General features: G+C 42.8%; 1 protein-coding gene across 1 annotated transcript in view; it reads left to right on the top strand.

The window, feature by feature from the left end:
• The window catches only part of CAMK4 (calcium/calmodulin dependent protein kinase IV), a 495,844-nt gene that overhangs the window by 333,589 nt on the left and 142,718 nt on the right, over positions 1 to 19,537 (top strand). Inside the window, exon 5 of the mRNA XM_063964113.1 lies at positions 5,504 to 5,576. Coding sequence (XP_063820183.1) covers positions 5,504 to 5,576 — 73 coding nt within the window. The remainder of the gene's footprint in view (positions 1 to 5,503; positions 5,577 to 19,537) is intronic.

Raw genomic sequence — 19,537 nt, forward strand, 5'->3', positions numbered from 1 at the left:
TGTCTACCAATACAAGCAGACAAATGGGCAAACAAAAGTCACCAGGTATCCCGGCACTAAGATCTCGCTCCCACATGTGTCCACCCACGATGTCCTCTCTGATTCCCTCTAAGGCTAAGAGGGAACTTTATCTCCATCCACTTTATCTCCATCTAAGGTTTAGCAAATAAGTTGGATCCACCATATATTTCATATAATATACCTTCCGGGAGCTCAGTTGCAACTCCCTAATGAGTGTACATCTAACTGTAAGATTAATCCACACTTTTGTTGAAATGTTCTTATTAAGGAATTAGTCATTTTTAAATTGTTGTACCTGCGTCATGTACTTTGTTCAATGAGTACTTTTATTTAGCGTTGTGTGTGATAATTATAGTAATTATATAGAAACAAATTCAACCAATTTACTGTCTTCTGAAAAGTTTAATGTTTAGAGATACAGTACTTACCTTATTCATAAGAAATAGTTAAAACATTGTAACATGCAACTAGTGAGTTGAGCTACTGTTACAAAATTGTCTAATTTTCTGTAGAAAAACATATACCTTGTTGAATTGTATAGAACGGTATAGAGCTGTAGAGGAAAACATATTTCAAGAATTACAAATTGTTTCATTTACTGAAAACTGAAACAAATTGTTTTTAAATCCTTAATGTAAAAATTAAGAAAATAAGTTCTTTGTCTGTTGTCGATACTGCACAGAATTGCAAAGAGGAAAGTTTGCCATCTCCGTATAAAGAAGCTTTTATTATCACTGTAACAGCCTGGAGAGACCTTCCAGTGTAATACAGCTGCACATTATTTTTCTCTAGAAGTATTTCCCTTTCTAAAAAATACAGTTTTATTTGCACTGCATCATAATTTGTCCGGATGCATATTTCATCCATTCTCTGCATATGCACCAAACAGTATATGAGACATAGAGCCTAAACCATATTTGTATGCAAACTCAATGATTTTTGTACAAATTCGATGTTTGGGGAGTAGCGCTGATGCAAGGCCTGTTCTGCACGTGTACAGAACGAGTCTTGAGATGTCGTTCACAGCTCCTGTCAGCTGCAGCATTTGGGGGATGGCATTGTACTTCAAAACGGGGGCATGTTGCCTCCATTTTGAAGGTGTGATGGTTCCGGGGTCTGCTTCCATGAATGCAGACCTCCTGGACTCAGATGGCCAAATTCTACGGAGATTAGGGCCTAATTCAGACTTACCAAAGCAGCAAAATTGTTCTCTAACGGACAAAACCATGTGCAGTACAGGTGGGGCAGACAGGGCCAGATTAACAATGTGGCTGATGGAGCTACAGCTCCAGGCCCACTGTCCAAATAGGCCCACAACATCTGCTGATTATTATGCTGCAGTACACAGGCATAAAAAAATCCTACAGTAGTCTGCCAGTGACGGCCCATGGCCTCTCCCCCCTGGCCACAACACGCCCCACTAGGCCGGTGGATCATACGCCATCCGTGGTATAGACATTTACAATGGCAGCACTGTGAAAGAGTTCCCTAGCCTTTCCAGTGCCCTACACAAACATGACACCTCCTCGCATATGACGTCCCAGCATGTGACGTCACAAAGGTGAGGCCCAGCATCCCGGCTACGTCTTGTAGAGACTCCACAGGATATCGGCATAGCCACAGCCCAGGCATTAAAAGTTCACAATGCTGACAGCACCATAGCAGCACTATAAAGGTGACCTGGCGGTGGTAGGTCTGATCATCTTGAATGAGGTGAGGACAGACCTGCTGGCAGCTGCTGATAGTGCATTAGTATGATAAGCAGGGCAGCAGGACAGGCACTGTTTAATAAAGATATATATAATAATTTGTAAATATAATATACTCATATAGGAATATATAGATATATAAATGTATATGTAAATTTACATGTGTATATGTAATGAATATTATATAGCCACAGGGTCTGGCATGTCCTAATAATAGAATACTTAGCTGGTTGCCCCCACCTATGGATAAAACAGAGGTATCAGGTGCGGCACAACAAACGTAATGTAAAAAACAGTCCTGATGGAAAGCCTTTACTCTGGCATTTTCATAAGGACTGTTTTTACAGCTTTGTGACGTCACAAAGCTCCGGTGTGTGTGGTCCCGAATCAGCGGCTCCAGTGATCCGGCCCGTGGCGATCCCCGGTGGAGGTCAGTGGCGGGTGGTGTGATTCTGATTCATCCTGCAGCGTTGTTCCAGCCATTGCCATGAGACTTATACTTTTCTGCCATGTGGTAACCAGCCCACACTGGTTACAATGCGGTACGGGCATTGTATTTAGAGTGCTGTACCTTGTATTATGTATATTAATAAATCCATGGTTTTATGTTATGAGGCTCCCTCTCCTTATGCTTTGTCAGACATCATACTCGAGGGATTCCGGGTTCCTTCTGAGAGGAGCAGTGGTCTTATATTTAATGGGCACTAGCGGCTTTTAAGAGACTAGTGTTTGTAAAATAACATGTCTGTATAGTGACCTCACACGGACAGCACCAGAGGTGTAAGGTCTAGCCATGGGCCATGGCAGCAACACCCTCCCCCCCAATACTTGCCAGAGGGTGGGCATGTCCAGCATTAAGGGCGATGTTAAAAGGAAATAAAATTAAACATTAGGAGTACATTATATGATAAACCTTTAGCTACTGTATATAATTCATTAGAAAAATATATTTTTCTTATTACTCCAACCGTATGCCAGTCACCATTCACTCAATCCTATATGTCAGCCAAGCAGGCAAACAGAGCATACACCAGATCATCTGCAATCACAAGCTAAGGGGGGTATTCAATTCTTGTCAGAAACTGCCATCTTGTCGGAAAGTCGTCAGTTTCCGACAGGTTTAGGTTGGAAGGAGTTCCGACCTATTCAATGACTCTTGTTTTTTTTCGGTCAAGTCGGGAATAACCGACTTGTCGGAAAACACGTGGATTGTCAGAAGCGCACCAAATCCGACAGGTTTTAGCCCCGTTTCCTACAATGTCAATCCGACTTTTAAAAAAAGTCGGATTGGCATTGTTGGGAACGGGGCAAACCTGACGAGTTTGGCCGATTATTGAATACTCACGTGTCGAATCCTTTCTGTCAGAAAGGATCCGACATGAACTTAATATACCCCTAAGTGGCAAAGTAATTTTCACATATGCAAATTATATTGCAGCTTATTCATTATGTCCAGGCTTGGATTGGCCCACAGGGCTACCAAAGAAACCACTGCCTAGGGGCCCACCTCCTGCTCTAAGGATCAGGTTCCAGACTGTGCACTTGATTACATTATACATATATTACCTTATACTGAACTATTGTGTATTTTCTACAGTGCATTGCTGTTATTAATCTGTTATTAATCTGGTACGTTATCATGCATGCAGCAGCTGAATTTACTGTATATATTTATGAAGGGGCCCAGACGTTGCACTCTCTAATGGTTAGTCAAACCAATGAGATGGCAAGTCACACCCCCTCAGGAGACTGGCCACACCCCTAAACATGGGCCCCTAACACTGTATCCCCCCGATGGGCCTTACATGCCCCAGTCCGACACTGATTATGTCTATAAATCGGACCACTAGTCATCAAACAAAACAGGTCCCGCTGCTCACCGGGAATCTTCCCTGCTGGAATCCATGGCCAATCCGCCCCTGTATGTATATATATATGTAGATATATGGGAAGCAGTTAGCTTCCCGATGGATGGGATATTGGCGGTCGATATACCGACGCTGGGATCCTGAAGGACACCACAATCCCAGCATCTACAGACCTATGCCACATGGGATACCCGCGTCACAATACTGACACTCAGCATCCCGAATGCCCTGACACCTGGACCCGCTGACATCCTGCCGTTCGAAGGGGGGGAGGGGTTTAGGCAGGAGAAGGGGGGTTAGGGCGTAGAGCCGGGAAGATTAAAGTTAGAGACCGGGGAGGGAGGGTTAGGTACATAGAAGGGGAGGTTAGGGTTAGGCATCAAGCAGGGAGAGTTAGGGTCAAGCATCACCAGGGAGGGTTAGGTTTAGGCACCCACAAGGGAGGGTTACTTCAGAGGGGGCTGTCGGGATTGTGATGGACGTGATGCCGCTGTGGGTATTCTGAATGCCAGCATCCCTTCTATCGGGAAATCATACTGAACCCATATATATAGTAAGCAAACCGTTACAAAAACAAAGTCTATATATTTTTTCTTTTTTATTCATTGGTCAATAATATAACATGTGGTATATGCTTCATATAAGCAAAGAGGTGAAGGAGATTGAGGTGGTTGAAGATAGGTGAGAAGCTATGCCCTACATGGTGCTGACCATGCCCTACAGCACAGACAACACACCCCACATCATTGGCCATTTATGTCAGTAGTCACACACCAACCATGCTGGCCACAACCCCTGCAGCGGCACACAATAGGCCCTTCATAAATGTCCGCTCCAGGCCCATGAGAACCTTTATCTGGCACTGGGGGCAGATATAACATGTGCAGAGAGAGTTAGATATGGGTGGGTTGTGTTCAAACTGGAATCTAAATTGCAGTGTAAAAATAAAGCAGCCAGTATTTACCCTGCACAGAAACAAAAAAACCCCACCCAAATCTAACTCTCTCTGCACATGTTATATCTGCCCCACTTGCAGTGCACATGGTTTTGCCCATTAGATAATAATTTTGCTGCTGTGATCAGGTCTGAAGTAGGCCCTTAGTAAGCTTCAGCTAGCGCAGGATGGCCAGTGCCTAATACTATCAGGAATTCCAAACGATTATAGAGATGGTGAACCGAGGCTGCGTTCTCAGACACAGCACTAGGATCCACAGGAGGTGGTTATCTCCTACAGATGCCACCTGATGCATTAGAATTTTAATGACTCAGAATTGCACAGTCGCTTCCTTGCAGCTATGCAATTCAATACAAACATGAAACAGGCCCATAAAGTTTATATCTTCTAGAACACTACACTAATGACTTAGGGGGTCATTCCGAACCGATCGCACGCTGCACTTCTTCGCAGCCGTGCGATCGGGTCGGAACTGCGCATGCGCCAGCGCATGGCAGTCATCGTTGCCTAGCAATCACCTCTGAGACAGAGGCGGGCGCTAAGCGGGAGGGGGCTGAATGGCAGCATTTAGCCGCCGTTTAGGGGGAGCGGTCCGGCCAACGCAGGCGTGGCCGGACCGTTGGGGAGGACCGTTGCAGCCAGCGGGAGCGACGAGTAACTCCCGGCCAGCCGCAGGAGCTGCGCTGGCCGGGGTTACTCCTCAAATACAAAGGCATCGCCTCTGTGCGATGCTTTTGTATTTATGCGGGGGGAAGGGGGGCGGCACTGACATGCGGAGCAGACTAGCCCTGTGCTGGGCGTCCCGCGCATGTCAGAGTTAAGGATCAACTCGGAATGACCCCCATAGTCATGGAGCCAGGCATTTAATTGTTAATAACTTATTCTCCTTTTCTGTTTACATGTCATACATGGTATGCTTATGTCTCAGACCTATGTTGGTTTCTTTGCAGAATTGTCGAAAAGGGGTTTTACAGTGAGCGGGATGCTGCAGATGCTGTGAAACAGATATTAGAAGCTGTTGCAGTGAGTATTTTGTTCTTCATACAGTTTTCACTTGTGTAGATCCTGGGCCTTATTCAGAAGTGAACAGTTGCGCATGTGCAAATTATTCTGAAAACTCCTACGGCGCATGCATTACCCTCAGTTTACTCACAAAAGTGCTACGATGTATGGAGGCTCTGGCATCCGAGATGGCGAGGTAATGCAATGGGTGTTCCTGGACAGTTTCTGGGAGGTGGCCTGAAGGGAGTGCATTAAAAGGCTGTCTTGTGTGCATGTAATAGTAGTGTTGTAGGACCGCCAATGCAAGTGGCCTGTGTTCTCAGATGCAGATCTGCTTCCATAGAGGTCATGCTCAGATGGAGACACTGGTCCTGCCATAAGCAGGTGCAACTGTTGATGCTGGACATGATGGTACACTGATGGAGGACTGTCTGGAGCCAACCACAGTGCTACTGTACTCAGGGGAGAAGAATGTCTCAGGGCTTGCACATTTCAGCACAGGTATCTGCAAGGGGTAAGGCTGAAACTAACATTTGGATATTATTGCTGTAGTGACTTCACATGCAAACGTAAGTGCAGACACAGCACCATCTACCTTTGAATCGTGCACCCTCAGTGTTGTGTGTATCTTTTCTCTCACTCTACTCTCTCAAGTGCAATAATCTGTGGCTAATGCTGAGTTGTATGGAATTTATGTCTAAATAGTAATTGAAAACAGCATCATGAAAAAAGTAAAATTTCCATTAACACACAGAGCTGGTCACATAAGAAAGATGCTTTCAGCTCATCAGGGATAGAATATGCACCTGCTTTGCTCCAAGAGAGAACAGTAATATATACAGTATGCCTGGTATGCTCCAATAGATGTGGAAAGTGCTACATTTAATGTACACAATTCATTTACAACATGGTACATGTCTGGAAAGTGTTGATAACTAATAAAGTTACATTTACCATGAAAATGCCTTTATTGCCGTGGACCATGAGTGTAGCTACAATGGGTGCAGAGGGTGCAGTTGCTATGGGACATAGAGGCTCAGGACGGCCCAGACCCAGATCATATAATTATTTACATAGTTCCCAATATTAGAAACTAAACAATTAAGACCGGCAGGTTGCTTGGCCTGATAATGGACTTGTCAGCGCTTATATAGGTGGAGGTCTCTGTCTCCCAGCAAGACTAGGCTTCTCCTTGATTACAGCCTTTGTGAAGTGAGCTAATAAGCAGGGATTGAGCTTTGACATTAGGACTGTCTCAGAAAGAGACATAGTGCTGAAATGAAGATGTTCTCCAGACACACTTAATATCTTGCACTGTTGAGGAGCTGACTGGTCGCCCCACCCTCCTCCACTGTCTTGACACTCAATATTAACTAGGGCTTTACTAGGGGCCAAACATTAAGTAGGACCCTACTATGGGGTATAACATTAATTAGGCACTACTGTGGGATATAACTAAGACACTACTGTGGGATATAACTAAGACACTACTATGGGATATAACATTAAGTAGGACACTACTATGGGGGTATAATATTAACTAGGGCACTATTATGGGGTATAACATTAACTAGGGCACTATTATGCGGTATAACATTAACTAGGGCACTATTATGGGGTATAACATTAACTAGGGTACTATTATCGGGTATAACATTAACTAGGGCACTATTATGCGGTATAACATTAACTAGGGCACTATTATGGGGTATAACATTAACTAGGGCACTATTATTGGGTATAACATTAACTAGGGCACTATTATTGGGTATAACATTAACTAGGCACTATTATGGGGTATAACATTAACTAGGGCACTATTATTGGGTATAACATTAACTAGGGCACTATTATGGGGTATAACATTAACTAGGGCACTATTATCGGGTATAACATTAACTAGGGCACTATTATCAGGTATAACATTAACTAGGGTACTATTATCGGGTATAACATTAACTAGGGCACTATTATCGGGTATAACATTAACTAGGGCACTATTATGCGGTATAACATTAACTAGGGCACTATTATGGGGTATAACATTAACTAGGGTACTATTATCGGGTATAACATTAACTAGGGCACTATTATGCGGTATAACATTAACTAGGGCACTATTATGGGGTATAACATTAACTAGGGCACTATTATTGGGTATAACATTAACTAGGGCACTATTATTGGGTATAACATTAACTAGGGCACTATTATGGGGTATAACATTAACTAGGGCACTATTATTGGGTATAACATTAACTAGGGCACTATTATGGGGTATAACATTAACTAGGGCACTATTATCGGGTATAACATTAACTAGGGCACTATTATCAGGTATAACATTAACTAGGGTACTATTATCGGGTATAACATTAACTAGGGCACTATTATCGGGTATAACATTAACTAGGGCACTATTATTGGGTATAACATTAACTAGGGCACTATTATGTGGCATAACATTTATTAGGAAACTAGTATGAGGTATAACATTAACTACAGTAGGGTACTACTATGGGGAATAACATTAACAAGGATACTACTGTGGGGCATAACATTAACTAGGAAACTACTATACGGCATAACATTAACAAGTATACTGCTATTGGGCATTTAATTAACTAGGGCATTACTATGGGGTATAACATTACGTAGGACACTACAATGGGCTGTAACATTAACTAGGGCACTACTATGGGGTATAACATTAACTAGGGCACTACTATGGGGTATAACATTAACTAGGGCACTACTATTGGACATACCATAAACTAGGGCACTACTATTGGGCATAACATTAACTAGGGCACTACTATTGGACATACCATAAACTAGGGCACTTATGTTGGGCATAACATTAACTAGGGCATTACTGTGGGACATAACTAACTAGAACACTACTATGAGGTATAACATTATAGGTATAACAGTCATTACTGTTGTGCCTAGGGGCACCTTCACCCCTAAATCTGGCGCTGATCACCAGTTCTCATTTTCTGCCGGGAGCTATGTACCACAAGTGATCTGCCTCCAAACAGAAACATATGCATTTTACTTGTGGTTAGCATGGGATGCAGTTTGTAAGTACATGCCCTAGTTGTACTGTGCTTACACACCCCCTCCATCCCAGTTAAACCTACCCAGGCAGTAGGTTTAAGGGGTCATAGGCACAACTGCTTCTCAGCCAGTATGTACTGTATAAGGTCGCGTAACAATTTTTGGTGTTCATACACAGTTGAAAGAAAACCCAAATTATACATTATGTGCCCAACTTTACATGAGACTCTATTTCAGAGGAAGAGAGTGATAATATTGCTAGTAGCAGTGGCCATACTGTATGTTAGGGACCCTTTTATCAAATAACATTTGTGGGATATCGGGTGTTTTCATGGGTATCCACTAATATTATGGATTCCCCAGATATACCATGGAGGGATCGCAATAGATATCTCTAATATCTGCCGCGGTCCTTCCATTTCCAGTAGAAAGAGCCCCCATAGAAATAGATGGCATTAGCCTATTTTAGCCTTCTCAAAAATTACCAGAATAGGGTCATTCCAAAACCCTCGGTGGCAATGGCTGCCGCAGATGCGTAGTCATTAGATAGGACTCCGATAGAGGAGTGAAGAGAGCGCTAATGCTGTCACTTCACTCCGAACACATCACAGGGACATGCCTTTCAGAGCCCCTGTCCATGTGAGTGTATATTTATACATTCGGGTGGTTTTTAATTTTTTATTGCCGTGAATAGCGGCGATAAAAAATTACAATAATCAGGTCTAAAACCTTACTAATTGATAAATTTGCTTCTTAGTGTGCATGGGTTGTATTACACAGACAGGGATTGGAAATTTGTGTTATCACCTTAAGACAAAATTAAAATAAATAAAATATCAGACATATTGGAGTTGATTCTGGGGTGGGAGCAAAGCAAAAATAGCAAGGAACTTTGTAGGGATAGTCCATTGAAGATGATGGTTAGCAACCATCAATATTCCCAATTTGATGGAAGTACAGATGTGTCCTCATACATGTAGCCTTAATACTCCATGCAGAGTGAAATGCCTGGTGCAAGTGAGCCGCCAGGTCCCGTGCAACTCTAAGTCATGTGATGCAACTAGGATGCACTAGAACAGTCTTGTATGCGAAGCACAACGGTACTTGGCATGGAAAAAAAGCAGCGTCCACGGCATCGTAGTACTTCATATTCAGATTCAGAGACTCTGTTGCTCACAGATGTATAAGTGTCATGTCCTAGTCTCATCTAGTGCATCCTAGTCTCATCGAGACCTGAAAGTGGTGTCCTCAGCTAAGCAAAAGTGCACCATACTTGTCTACCCTCCCTTATTCTGCAGGAGACTCCCTGAAATAGCAGCAAACTCCCTGTCTCCCTGCATAGTCCAGCAATCTCCCTGATTGCACCTTAACACCATTATGCAGCTGTTACATTCTTAGGGGGGGGGGGGGGGAATAAATTGCAGATACATACATTCAAATGGGAACATCAGTGCCATTTCCCTGCATTGGTTATAAGGCACAATGATCCCTATGGCTACATGCATTTTAAATAATGTTTCTTGTGGCCACTTACAGTATATGGAACCTCTTGTAAAGCACAATACACAAATAAATTCTGCAAAATATAAGTGTCTTTTCTTCAACAAGTAGATCTTACTAACTTTGGGGCTCATTTACATTTGGATGTAAATCGTGTTTATGACACGCCTCTCAGATGTAGCAGTACACGTCTGCACTGATAGGTGTTACTTTCACATCTCCCTTAAATGCTTTTTCAAAAGTAGGCAAGTATGATGTGCACATGCGCAAAGCTCTGAATGCTTCTGTAAAGTATAAAACCATTGATTGTTATACTATCGAATGGCTGCAATATGGTGGCCTCAAGCCATCACATTGCTGGATTTGCTGCTGGAAGCCTGGCAACCATACGATGCTGGGTATTCCGATGTCCATCCCTAAACTGAAGTTTTCAGAATTTCTGATGTTGCACATGCAGGAGCTAATGAAAAGGCAGTAGCTGGATTATTACATTTTGCAGTTTAATTAAAGGGTTACTTATAAAATGTGTCTTATTAAATATTTTACAAATCTATTTGATTATAAGTTATTGGAGTTTCTATTTATTGGAGAGTTTGAAAACTGAAAATCTTGAACTCTTGAGAGAATTTAATTGTATTCTATAAACATTTAGCTCGACTTGTCGTTCTGGATTACAGAATTTAAAAGTCACATGTAAATATGTGATTTTGCTTTTTCTAGAAAATCTGTACATTTCTGATATAACAATTACAAAATGAAGAGATCACATAGCAGACAAAAGAACGTACTTACATTATGCTCCTATACTGTTACTCAATAAAAAGTAATGGAGACTTTTAAGGAGAGTACACACTGGACGATGTGCTCTATGAGTTACGTCACCTAGTGTTTCCCCTTCCCGGGTCCGGCGGTCGGTGGCAGTGCATATACACTGAGCGATATAACGACCATATCGCTCTGTGATGTCACGCCGTGGCGGGACCGTGCAAGCAGCTCTTGGACGACAGTCCAAATTGAGCTGCATGTATGGCCTACACCGAGGGTCGTTAACTACCTGCGTGGCTGCGCATTGCTCTACGGCGGCGGCATACACACTTTCCGAGAAAATGAACGACGTCGCTCAGGAAGGGTGAAAATGAGTGACGTTGTTCATTTTCTCGGCAAGTGTGTATGTACCTTTAGACCAAAAGAGATTTTTTTTATTGATATTTTTGTCATATCTCAGATAAGCATTGCAAATAGTTATTAACCTGCAGATAACAATACTTAACCATTAGAAATGAGAAGGTAATGAAAAATAATAAAAGAAAATATGTAGTAGTATAGAAAGTGTAATTGGCATATTGATCCAATATAATGTAACAATGTATACATTACCTCAAACTATTTCTCAGAAGCTTTATTCATTTGAATTCTGCCAAAGGTATTAACTGGGCTATTTATAGGTGCACTTACTTGTAGAAGGAATAAAACGCCTGCGGTTCAGATCACTACATGAATCACAATTTTGTGCAAGTAAAGTTTTCTTTTATTGGTTTCAAAAATCATTTGTTTCTATTTTATACAAACAAGAAAACAGGTACAGGTTGAGTATCCCATATCCAAATATTCCGAAATACGGAATATTCCGAAATACGGACATTTTTGACTGAGAGTGAGATAGTGAAACCTTTGTTTTTCGATTGCTCAATGTACACAAACTTTGTTTAATACACTAAGGTATTAAAAATATTGTATTAAATGACCTTCAGGCTGTGTGTATAAGGTGTATATGAAACATAAATGAATTGTGTGAATGTAGACACACTTTGTTTAATGCACAAAGTTATAAAAAATATTGGCTAAAATGACCTTCAGGCTGTGTGTACAAGGTGTATATGTAACATAAATGCATTCTGTGCTTAGATTTAGGTCCCATCATCATGATATCTCATTATGGTATCTAATTATTCCAAAATACGGAAAAATCCCATATCCAAAATACCTCTGTTCCCAAGCATTTTGGATAAGGGATACTCAACCTGTATTGGTGTTTTGCTAGAATGTTTTTTTAATTTAAGTCAGAGGGGTACATTTACTAACTAAAGGCTCTCAAAATGAAAAGTGGTGATGTTGCCTATATCAACCAATCAGATTATAGTCTATCATTTCCCCATTTCATCCTAGAAAATGATAGACATAATCTGATTGGTTGCTATGGGCAACATCACCACTTTTCATTTTTAGAACCTTTAGTAAATTTACCTCAGTGTGTACAGTATGTTCAAACATTCACATTCAAAATCCATTTTTTTTTAAATTCAACTTACTGTATCAAATATTTTACTGTGAGCAAGCATGCAGTTTTTTAGAACTGGTTTGACAGATTTACAGCAGACATTAAAGTATATCAGTTGATTATTTAAGAGTTTCTTATATAGCACAGCAAATTCCATTGTGTTTTAACATTGGAAGCAACAGTAATAAAATTAAACTGGGCAATAACAGACGGTTGTGTCTATTTTCCCTTCGTGGACAGGACCAGGATCTGACAGCATGAGCAAGAGAACGTCCACCCTTACAGCACGTTAATGATTTATCCTTTCTCCATTTGTTTTAGGGTATGTAGTTTTATCTATGCAGCATTGTACCCTCGGGGGCTCACTTTGCTTGCCACGCTTCGGAGTAAGGGTCCGATACAGACCTGATCACAGTTGTGCGAATTCGCAAGGTGGCTGATTACCGATCGACTGCACATGCAAACAGATCGTAGTGCGCACGCGCGAGGCCAAACTGCAAAAAAATCCAGCAACTTTTTTGATCGCTAGCAAGGTGATTGTCAGGAAGCCGGCATTTGGGGTTGGTAATTGCCCGTTTTCTGGGAGTGTCAGGAAAAATGCAGGCGGGCCCAAGCGTTTTCAGGGAGGGTATGTGACTTCAGCTCTGGCCCCGGTCAGCCTGATTCTATTGCACTGTAGGAGGTAGGAGTAGGTCCTGGGTTACGCACAGACTGCACAGACTGTAAAAATCATTAGATGGTGAGTGATTGGCGAACGGATTTGCAGCTGACTGGCGTTCGCAGAGATTTTCACAAGGCATATGCAGACTTGCACGGGGGCGGATTTTCACTCTGCCTGGGCGGCTACTATCTTATCGCAATTAAACCTTTGCAAATTCGCAGAGGATCGATCAAGTCTTGCTCCACTCTGCTTTGCTTGCCACAGGTTACTATTACAAGTAGTTAGTGACGTAGACACAGTGCATTATGGGAAAGGTCCTCTCCATGAAGAGAACTAGATGCTACCAATAACAGACAGTCATAGAGATAGGATGGTCCTGCAAGCATACAGTCGATAGGGAAATAGGCATTGATACACAAGGATAGGTGCAATCTACTGCATAATCTACTGCAATCTTCTTGTTGGACTGCATGATATGGTCACGCAGCAATGTTGGCCAGGAGGATGTCAAATTGAAGAAAAAGAAGATATGTGAGGAATATGTGTGGTTTGTACAAAGGGGATGTAATTATATATGAATGTTTATGAAGGCGGAGAGGTTGAGTTGGGAGATATTTTGAGATAAGTGAAGGTATGTACTATATCGTGGTGTAGTTTGGGAAATTGCCTTAGATGATCATTTTGCTTGTTAAAAAAGGTATAAAGCAACTATAATTTTAATCTGGTTTGTTAAGCTATTGCAGCGTAACCAGGGAGGAGACGTGGGGGTCAATGTATTATAGTGGCACGGATCGTAAGAACATCTTGTTTGCCGAAGCGGGTGAGTGAAAAAGAAAGGGCATCGCCATCTGCAGCTGAAATCCATAGCTACAGGTGTCGGAACGGTCAGCAGTGCATACACTGCCAACACATATCGAATGCTATCTAGCTCCCCTGTCATGTACTGTACCACATACCGGCACATTTATACATGGGGGAGATGCGGTATAGCACATATAACATGTGCTGATACCGCTTCTCCCCCATAATGACATATAATACATTTACCCAATAAGCTCTTGGTGGCTTGATGTCGCGCCATGAGTTACAGCATGCACAGATACTAAAAGTGGGTGTCTCAGACCTTGCACATTCTGCTGCATGGATGCACACAAGGGAAGGGGTTTGTAGTGGCATTTGTATAAGTCGCTGATGATGACCACCAATCGTTGCTGCATCGCAGCAGCAAATTTGTTAGCTAATGGGCAAAACCATGAGGCTAATTCAGACCTGATCGCTGCTGTGTGTTTAGCACAGGGGGCGATCAGGTCTGAACTGCGCAGACACCGCAGTGCGCCGGCGCATGCCAGAGATCGCCTCTGCCTGATTGACAGGCAGAGGCATTCGCTGGGCGGGAGGGGGAGAGCCAACGCAGGCGTGCCCGGACCGTGCAGGGGGGCGGGTTGTGGTGGCTGCATGATATCACACGCAGCCGCTGTGACCCGGAGAGCGACAGGTAGCTCCCTGCCAGCGCGCAGGAGCTGCGCTGATAGGGAGCTACTCTTCAGGTACAAAAGCATCGCCGCCGTGCGATGCTTTTGTACCTCTGTGGCGTGGGGAGGGCCAGACATGCGGGGCGGACTAGATCGTAGCCGCGCAAAAATTTTCACGGCTTCGATCTGGTCTGAATTAGGCCCTATGTGCATTGCAGGGGGGGCAGATATAACATGTGCAGAGAGAGTTAGATTTGGGTGGGGTGTGTTCAAACTGAAATCTAAATTGCAGTGTAAAAATAAAGCAGCCAGTATTTACCCTGCACAGAAACAATATAACCGACCCAAATCTAACTCTCTCTGCACATGTTATATCTGCCCCCTGCAGTGCACATGGTTTTGCCTATTAACTAACAAATTTGCTGCTGCGATCAGGTCTGTTGTTACTGTTGTCTATACTTAACTAAATTTGTCACTCATGCTTTTTCATCAGTGCCTACTTATCTATTCTGCATATAAAAAATGGTTTTTGAACAAAATTTAGAAGAAAATAAGCACTAGAAGTTAAAAACTGTAAAACATTATTAATACCACATTCACACTGCCTTGAAAAATCCGGGTTATTGCACGTGAACGCACAGTAATCCGGATTTATGTGCAGTGTGAACGGGGTCCAGGACAAATTCCCAGGTCATCTGACCCGGTATTTCAACCCGGGAATAAAGAAGGGTTATTCCCGGGTCAATACCGGGTCAGGCGCAAGTGTGAACGGTGTTAAGTGTTCCCGAGTCGATGCGATCCGGGACACTTCGACACTATTGGAGCAGGCGGCGCTTGTAGATCATCTGATCTCCAAGCGCCGCCCCCGCATGTGACCCGGTGACGTCATCGACACGGCAATATGCCGTGTCGGGGCCGCCAGTCTGAACGGGGTCTCAAGCGGGTTGCATCTGGGAAGGTCTCGTGCACGAGTCCCGGGTGCAACCCGCTAAAAGTCAGTGTGAACACGGTATAATAGTACATAAGTGGCAAACTAGACAGTACATTTTACACAGAACAGTAGACAGTACAATACAGTATACAATAATCAAATAACACAAGCTTAAACCTGTACCCATAGGCTAGGGCAAAACAGGTTTAGCACACTGAAAGACAAAGAAAGGGTGGAGTCACAGGGCAGAGAGCTCAAGGAGGAGGTGGAGAGTGTAGAAAGAGTAAACACTTGTCCAACTCTTGCCTACAGTTACAGTGGTGAGCAAGAGTAAACACTTGTCCAATTCTTGGCAGATCAGACAGCAGATCAGACTGTTTATTCAATCCTTCTGCAGACCTGCTTGCAGATTCTAAAACCCCATGTATGGGGTCCTCCCCAAAGGCATAAACAGCCTCAGGCTCTTTGAGCCAGCCCTGGTTCAAAGAATACGGGGAGCAAATTGTGTAGGGATTCCTCATATTTAATGAACCAGCACCAGGCTCTTGAAGCCAGCCCTGGTTTAAAAAAAAAAATATGGGGAACAAAACACACTTGATGGGGTCCCATGGCCGAAGCGTCCCCCCCCCCCCCCCTACTAGTCAGCCCAGGCCAGGGATTTCTGGGGAAGTGGGGACCCCCAGAATAAAGGGGTCCCCCCTCTCCAGTGCACCCAAGGCCAGGACTCAAGTCCAGCACTATCCCTGGCACCCCGCCCACTGCCAACATTGGCACAGGTATAGTTTCCTATCCCACCACCATACCCTTCATCGCCAGCAGCGGTTGATGGTGCCGGGATTCCACCGAATCCCGCACTGCTGCAAAGCTGATAGTGTGCTGGGCTGCCGAGCCAGATATTGGTCGCCTGCTCCGGTCTCAGCAGCCAACACACTACAGTATCGGTCAAATGTTGTCGGGATTCCGGGGTCGGTCACGGCACCCATTTGAAGCTACGCAGGTTAGGGTACAGTCTTATAGAATGAGGAAGAACATTCCAGAAGTGGGGGGCAGCATGGGAGAAATCTTCTATTTGGGAGTGGGGGGTAGTAACCAGAGGGGAGAAATGGCAACAGTCATTGGTCAACTGGAGGGGGTGAGTGGGAGTACAGTATGTATGGAGATGAGGTTGGAGATTTTGAGAGCAATAGAGTTGCAGAGGGCATTGTACATTATGGTAAGGTGCTTGAAGAAGGTTCTGTAGGGTAGGACTTGGCAGAGAAGGCAGGTAGATGTGGAGCGGCAGGAGAAGATAAGTCTAGCTGCAGCATTATATACAGATTAGAGATGAGTGAGATGGGGGCAGGGAGGCCAGTGAGCAGAAAGTTGCAGTAGTCGATATTGGAAATGATCATTGAGTGGACAATATTGATGACATATAGGAGAGGTAGTGCAAGTTGTTGCACCAAATGAATCCAGTTGACAGATTAGGTAAGAGACATTCAATTACCAATGTTGTCAGAGAACCATTTTAAAAGTTCTCAAATAGGCATGTGTAATGAACGTTCCAAGAGTAGCAGCATTCACAATTAGTAGTAATAAGTGGGGTATCCTGAGAAGACTTACTGGATAAATAATTACCAGTTGGATGAAAAGAACTGATCAGTGGATCGGTGCCCTCCTGGAGGTGTTTAAAATCCCCCCAGGAGGACACCGATCCACTGATCTTTTAAGGCTGACCGTGAGAAAGACCCCAGAGAGGGTCGGAACACGTGGGTGCCATAACGGGGAACCGGAGGACTGCTGACGGGGACGCATGTGGAAGAGCTTGGAGCTGCAGCCCGGGATCTATTTCCTTCATGCTTGTAAGAACTGTCTGTTGCCAGTTATTTTATCCAAATGGTATTTCTTTATCCAGTAAGTCTTCTTAGGATACCCCACTTATTACTACTAATTGTGAATGCTGCTACTCTTGGAACGTTCATTACACATGCCTATTTCAGAACTTTTGAAACGGTTCTGACAACATTGGTAATTGAATGTCTCTTACCTAATCTGTCAACTGGATTCATTTGGTGCAACAGCTTGCACTTTTTTTTATTGTATCAGAATTTACTAATTTTATCTGTGTTATGCTCTCTGATTTTAATGATGTTTTATTAAAACGGTATTATACTATGCACTCTCCTTTTTTTCTCTTCTGATCTCTATACCATTTGACGGAGAAAAAGAAGATAAGGAGTGAACATCACTGACATGTTTGCAATATTGGAATAAGTACCTTCTCAGATTATTCTATGCGCTGGTGTAACTGATATCTCGATTTTTGTTGCACGGTTCTGTGGTGGAGGGTTGGAAAAAAACCTCATCTAGAGATTCAGTATCATCAGCTGCTTCTGCGCACAATGGTTCAGGTGTTCTTTTCTAGTGTTGCAGGAGAGGAAGTGTCTGATGTGAGCAAAGTAGCAGAGCTGGAAACGATAGGACTGGGCAGGAGATTGAATGCGGGGGGGGGGGGGTGAAGGAAAGGGAGAAATCAAGATTGATATAGAATAGGTTACAGTGCTATAAATTTAAATAAAAACACAATTTCATAGATTAAAAAAAAACATGAAATTGTTATACTGTTGAAATAGAAAATAAAAAGCTTTGAGATAAGGAAATTATCAATAGTATAATATAATAAGTGCCAGCTGCAAATTGAAAATGACCGTGTCCCTTTATATGGATGGACAGTTCATATTAATAGGCAAATTGGTATGTAGACTTCCAGTGATGATGGAATTACCGGCTGTGTGTTCCAAAGTATAGGATCCTGTAGCGATGGTCCTTGAAGCAACAGGGCTCCATGCAATAAAGTCAGTATCCTTGGTCCACAGAAGCTTGATCAGCCTTGTAAGTTGCCAAGTGGTTTGGTGTCCAAAATCCAGCAGGAAATTACCGGATGAAAATGAGGGAAGAGGGTCCCTAAAGTAGCAGCATTTACACTGGCCACTGACGCGTTTCGCTGCTTCCAGGCAGCTTTATCAGAGGTGGATGTTGGCTGTCCTTATCCCCTTTTTATATGGTATGTGTTGACAGTGTCAGAATCCTATTGTTGGCTTGTTAATAGGTTTATCAACCAGTGATGTGGGGACCCGGCCATTCTCCATCATCACATTCTGTCACCGGCCTCTGTGTCCATCTGAGATACTGGTTCTAAACCTTTCTGCTGTCCAGCGCCCTCGTGCATTAATGAGGATCTCCAAAATGGCGACTGAGGACTCCCTAACTCCGCCCCCTCTGCTGCGTCACTTCAAGATTGACCCCCAGGCAGTGGAGCTGGGAAACAGAGAAGATAGTGGTGACGTTGACAGTTAGAGAGAGGTCATAAATTATATGAAAAGTAGTTAGTAGTATTTTTAGGATTTGTCTGTTAACAATATATAATTTTAGTCCCAGAAATAACTTCCACTCACGATATCACAAAGTGTTACAAATTTTGGTCAAGTACTGATAATTCTCCTTATATCCATTTTGTTACCATGAGTCATCCATGATTTTCATCTAGAAATAGTCATTATTCTAAAACATGTGCAAAGTTTAGCCGATTGTGTCATTCAATTACATAGAAACCATTAGCCTCTGCTCTCAAAAGGTTGAGAGTATCTTTTCATTATCCCTAAAGCAGAGACATCTCTATAGCACAGGGTATTTCATATCATCTTCTATTACTAGATGTCTAAACCATTATCATTTGACATACAGTACTTTTACCGGCCTGCCTGAAATGTCGCTGTCATAGAATAGGGATTACTCATCCTAAGAGCTGTGTCTGCAGCAAGAACTGAAAAAGAGAATCTACTTTCCTTTCTAAAATACTCTGATATACTGTATTTTTTGAAAGTTCACAATTTTTGCTTTTATTATTCTAAAGTAACTCAAAAAGAAAAGGAAAACAAATTACAATCACAAGTTACTGAACCAGATCATGATGTAACAAATAAACACAGTTATACAATTGTGGGATAATACATACATATAATGTATAGTAGAGGCTAAATGTTTTTTTTAGTAAACTCCTGCAATTTCCAAATATAAAAAATTCATAGGTAGGTCCAGTAT

This window comes from Pseudophryne corroboree, chromosome 1 (assembly GCF_028390025.1).
Source record: "Pseudophryne corroboree isolate aPseCor3 chromosome 1, aPseCor3.hap2, whole genome shotgun sequence".
Lineage (NCBI taxonomy): Eukaryota > Metazoa > Chordata > Amphibia > Anura > Myobatrachidae > Pseudophryne > Pseudophryne corroboree.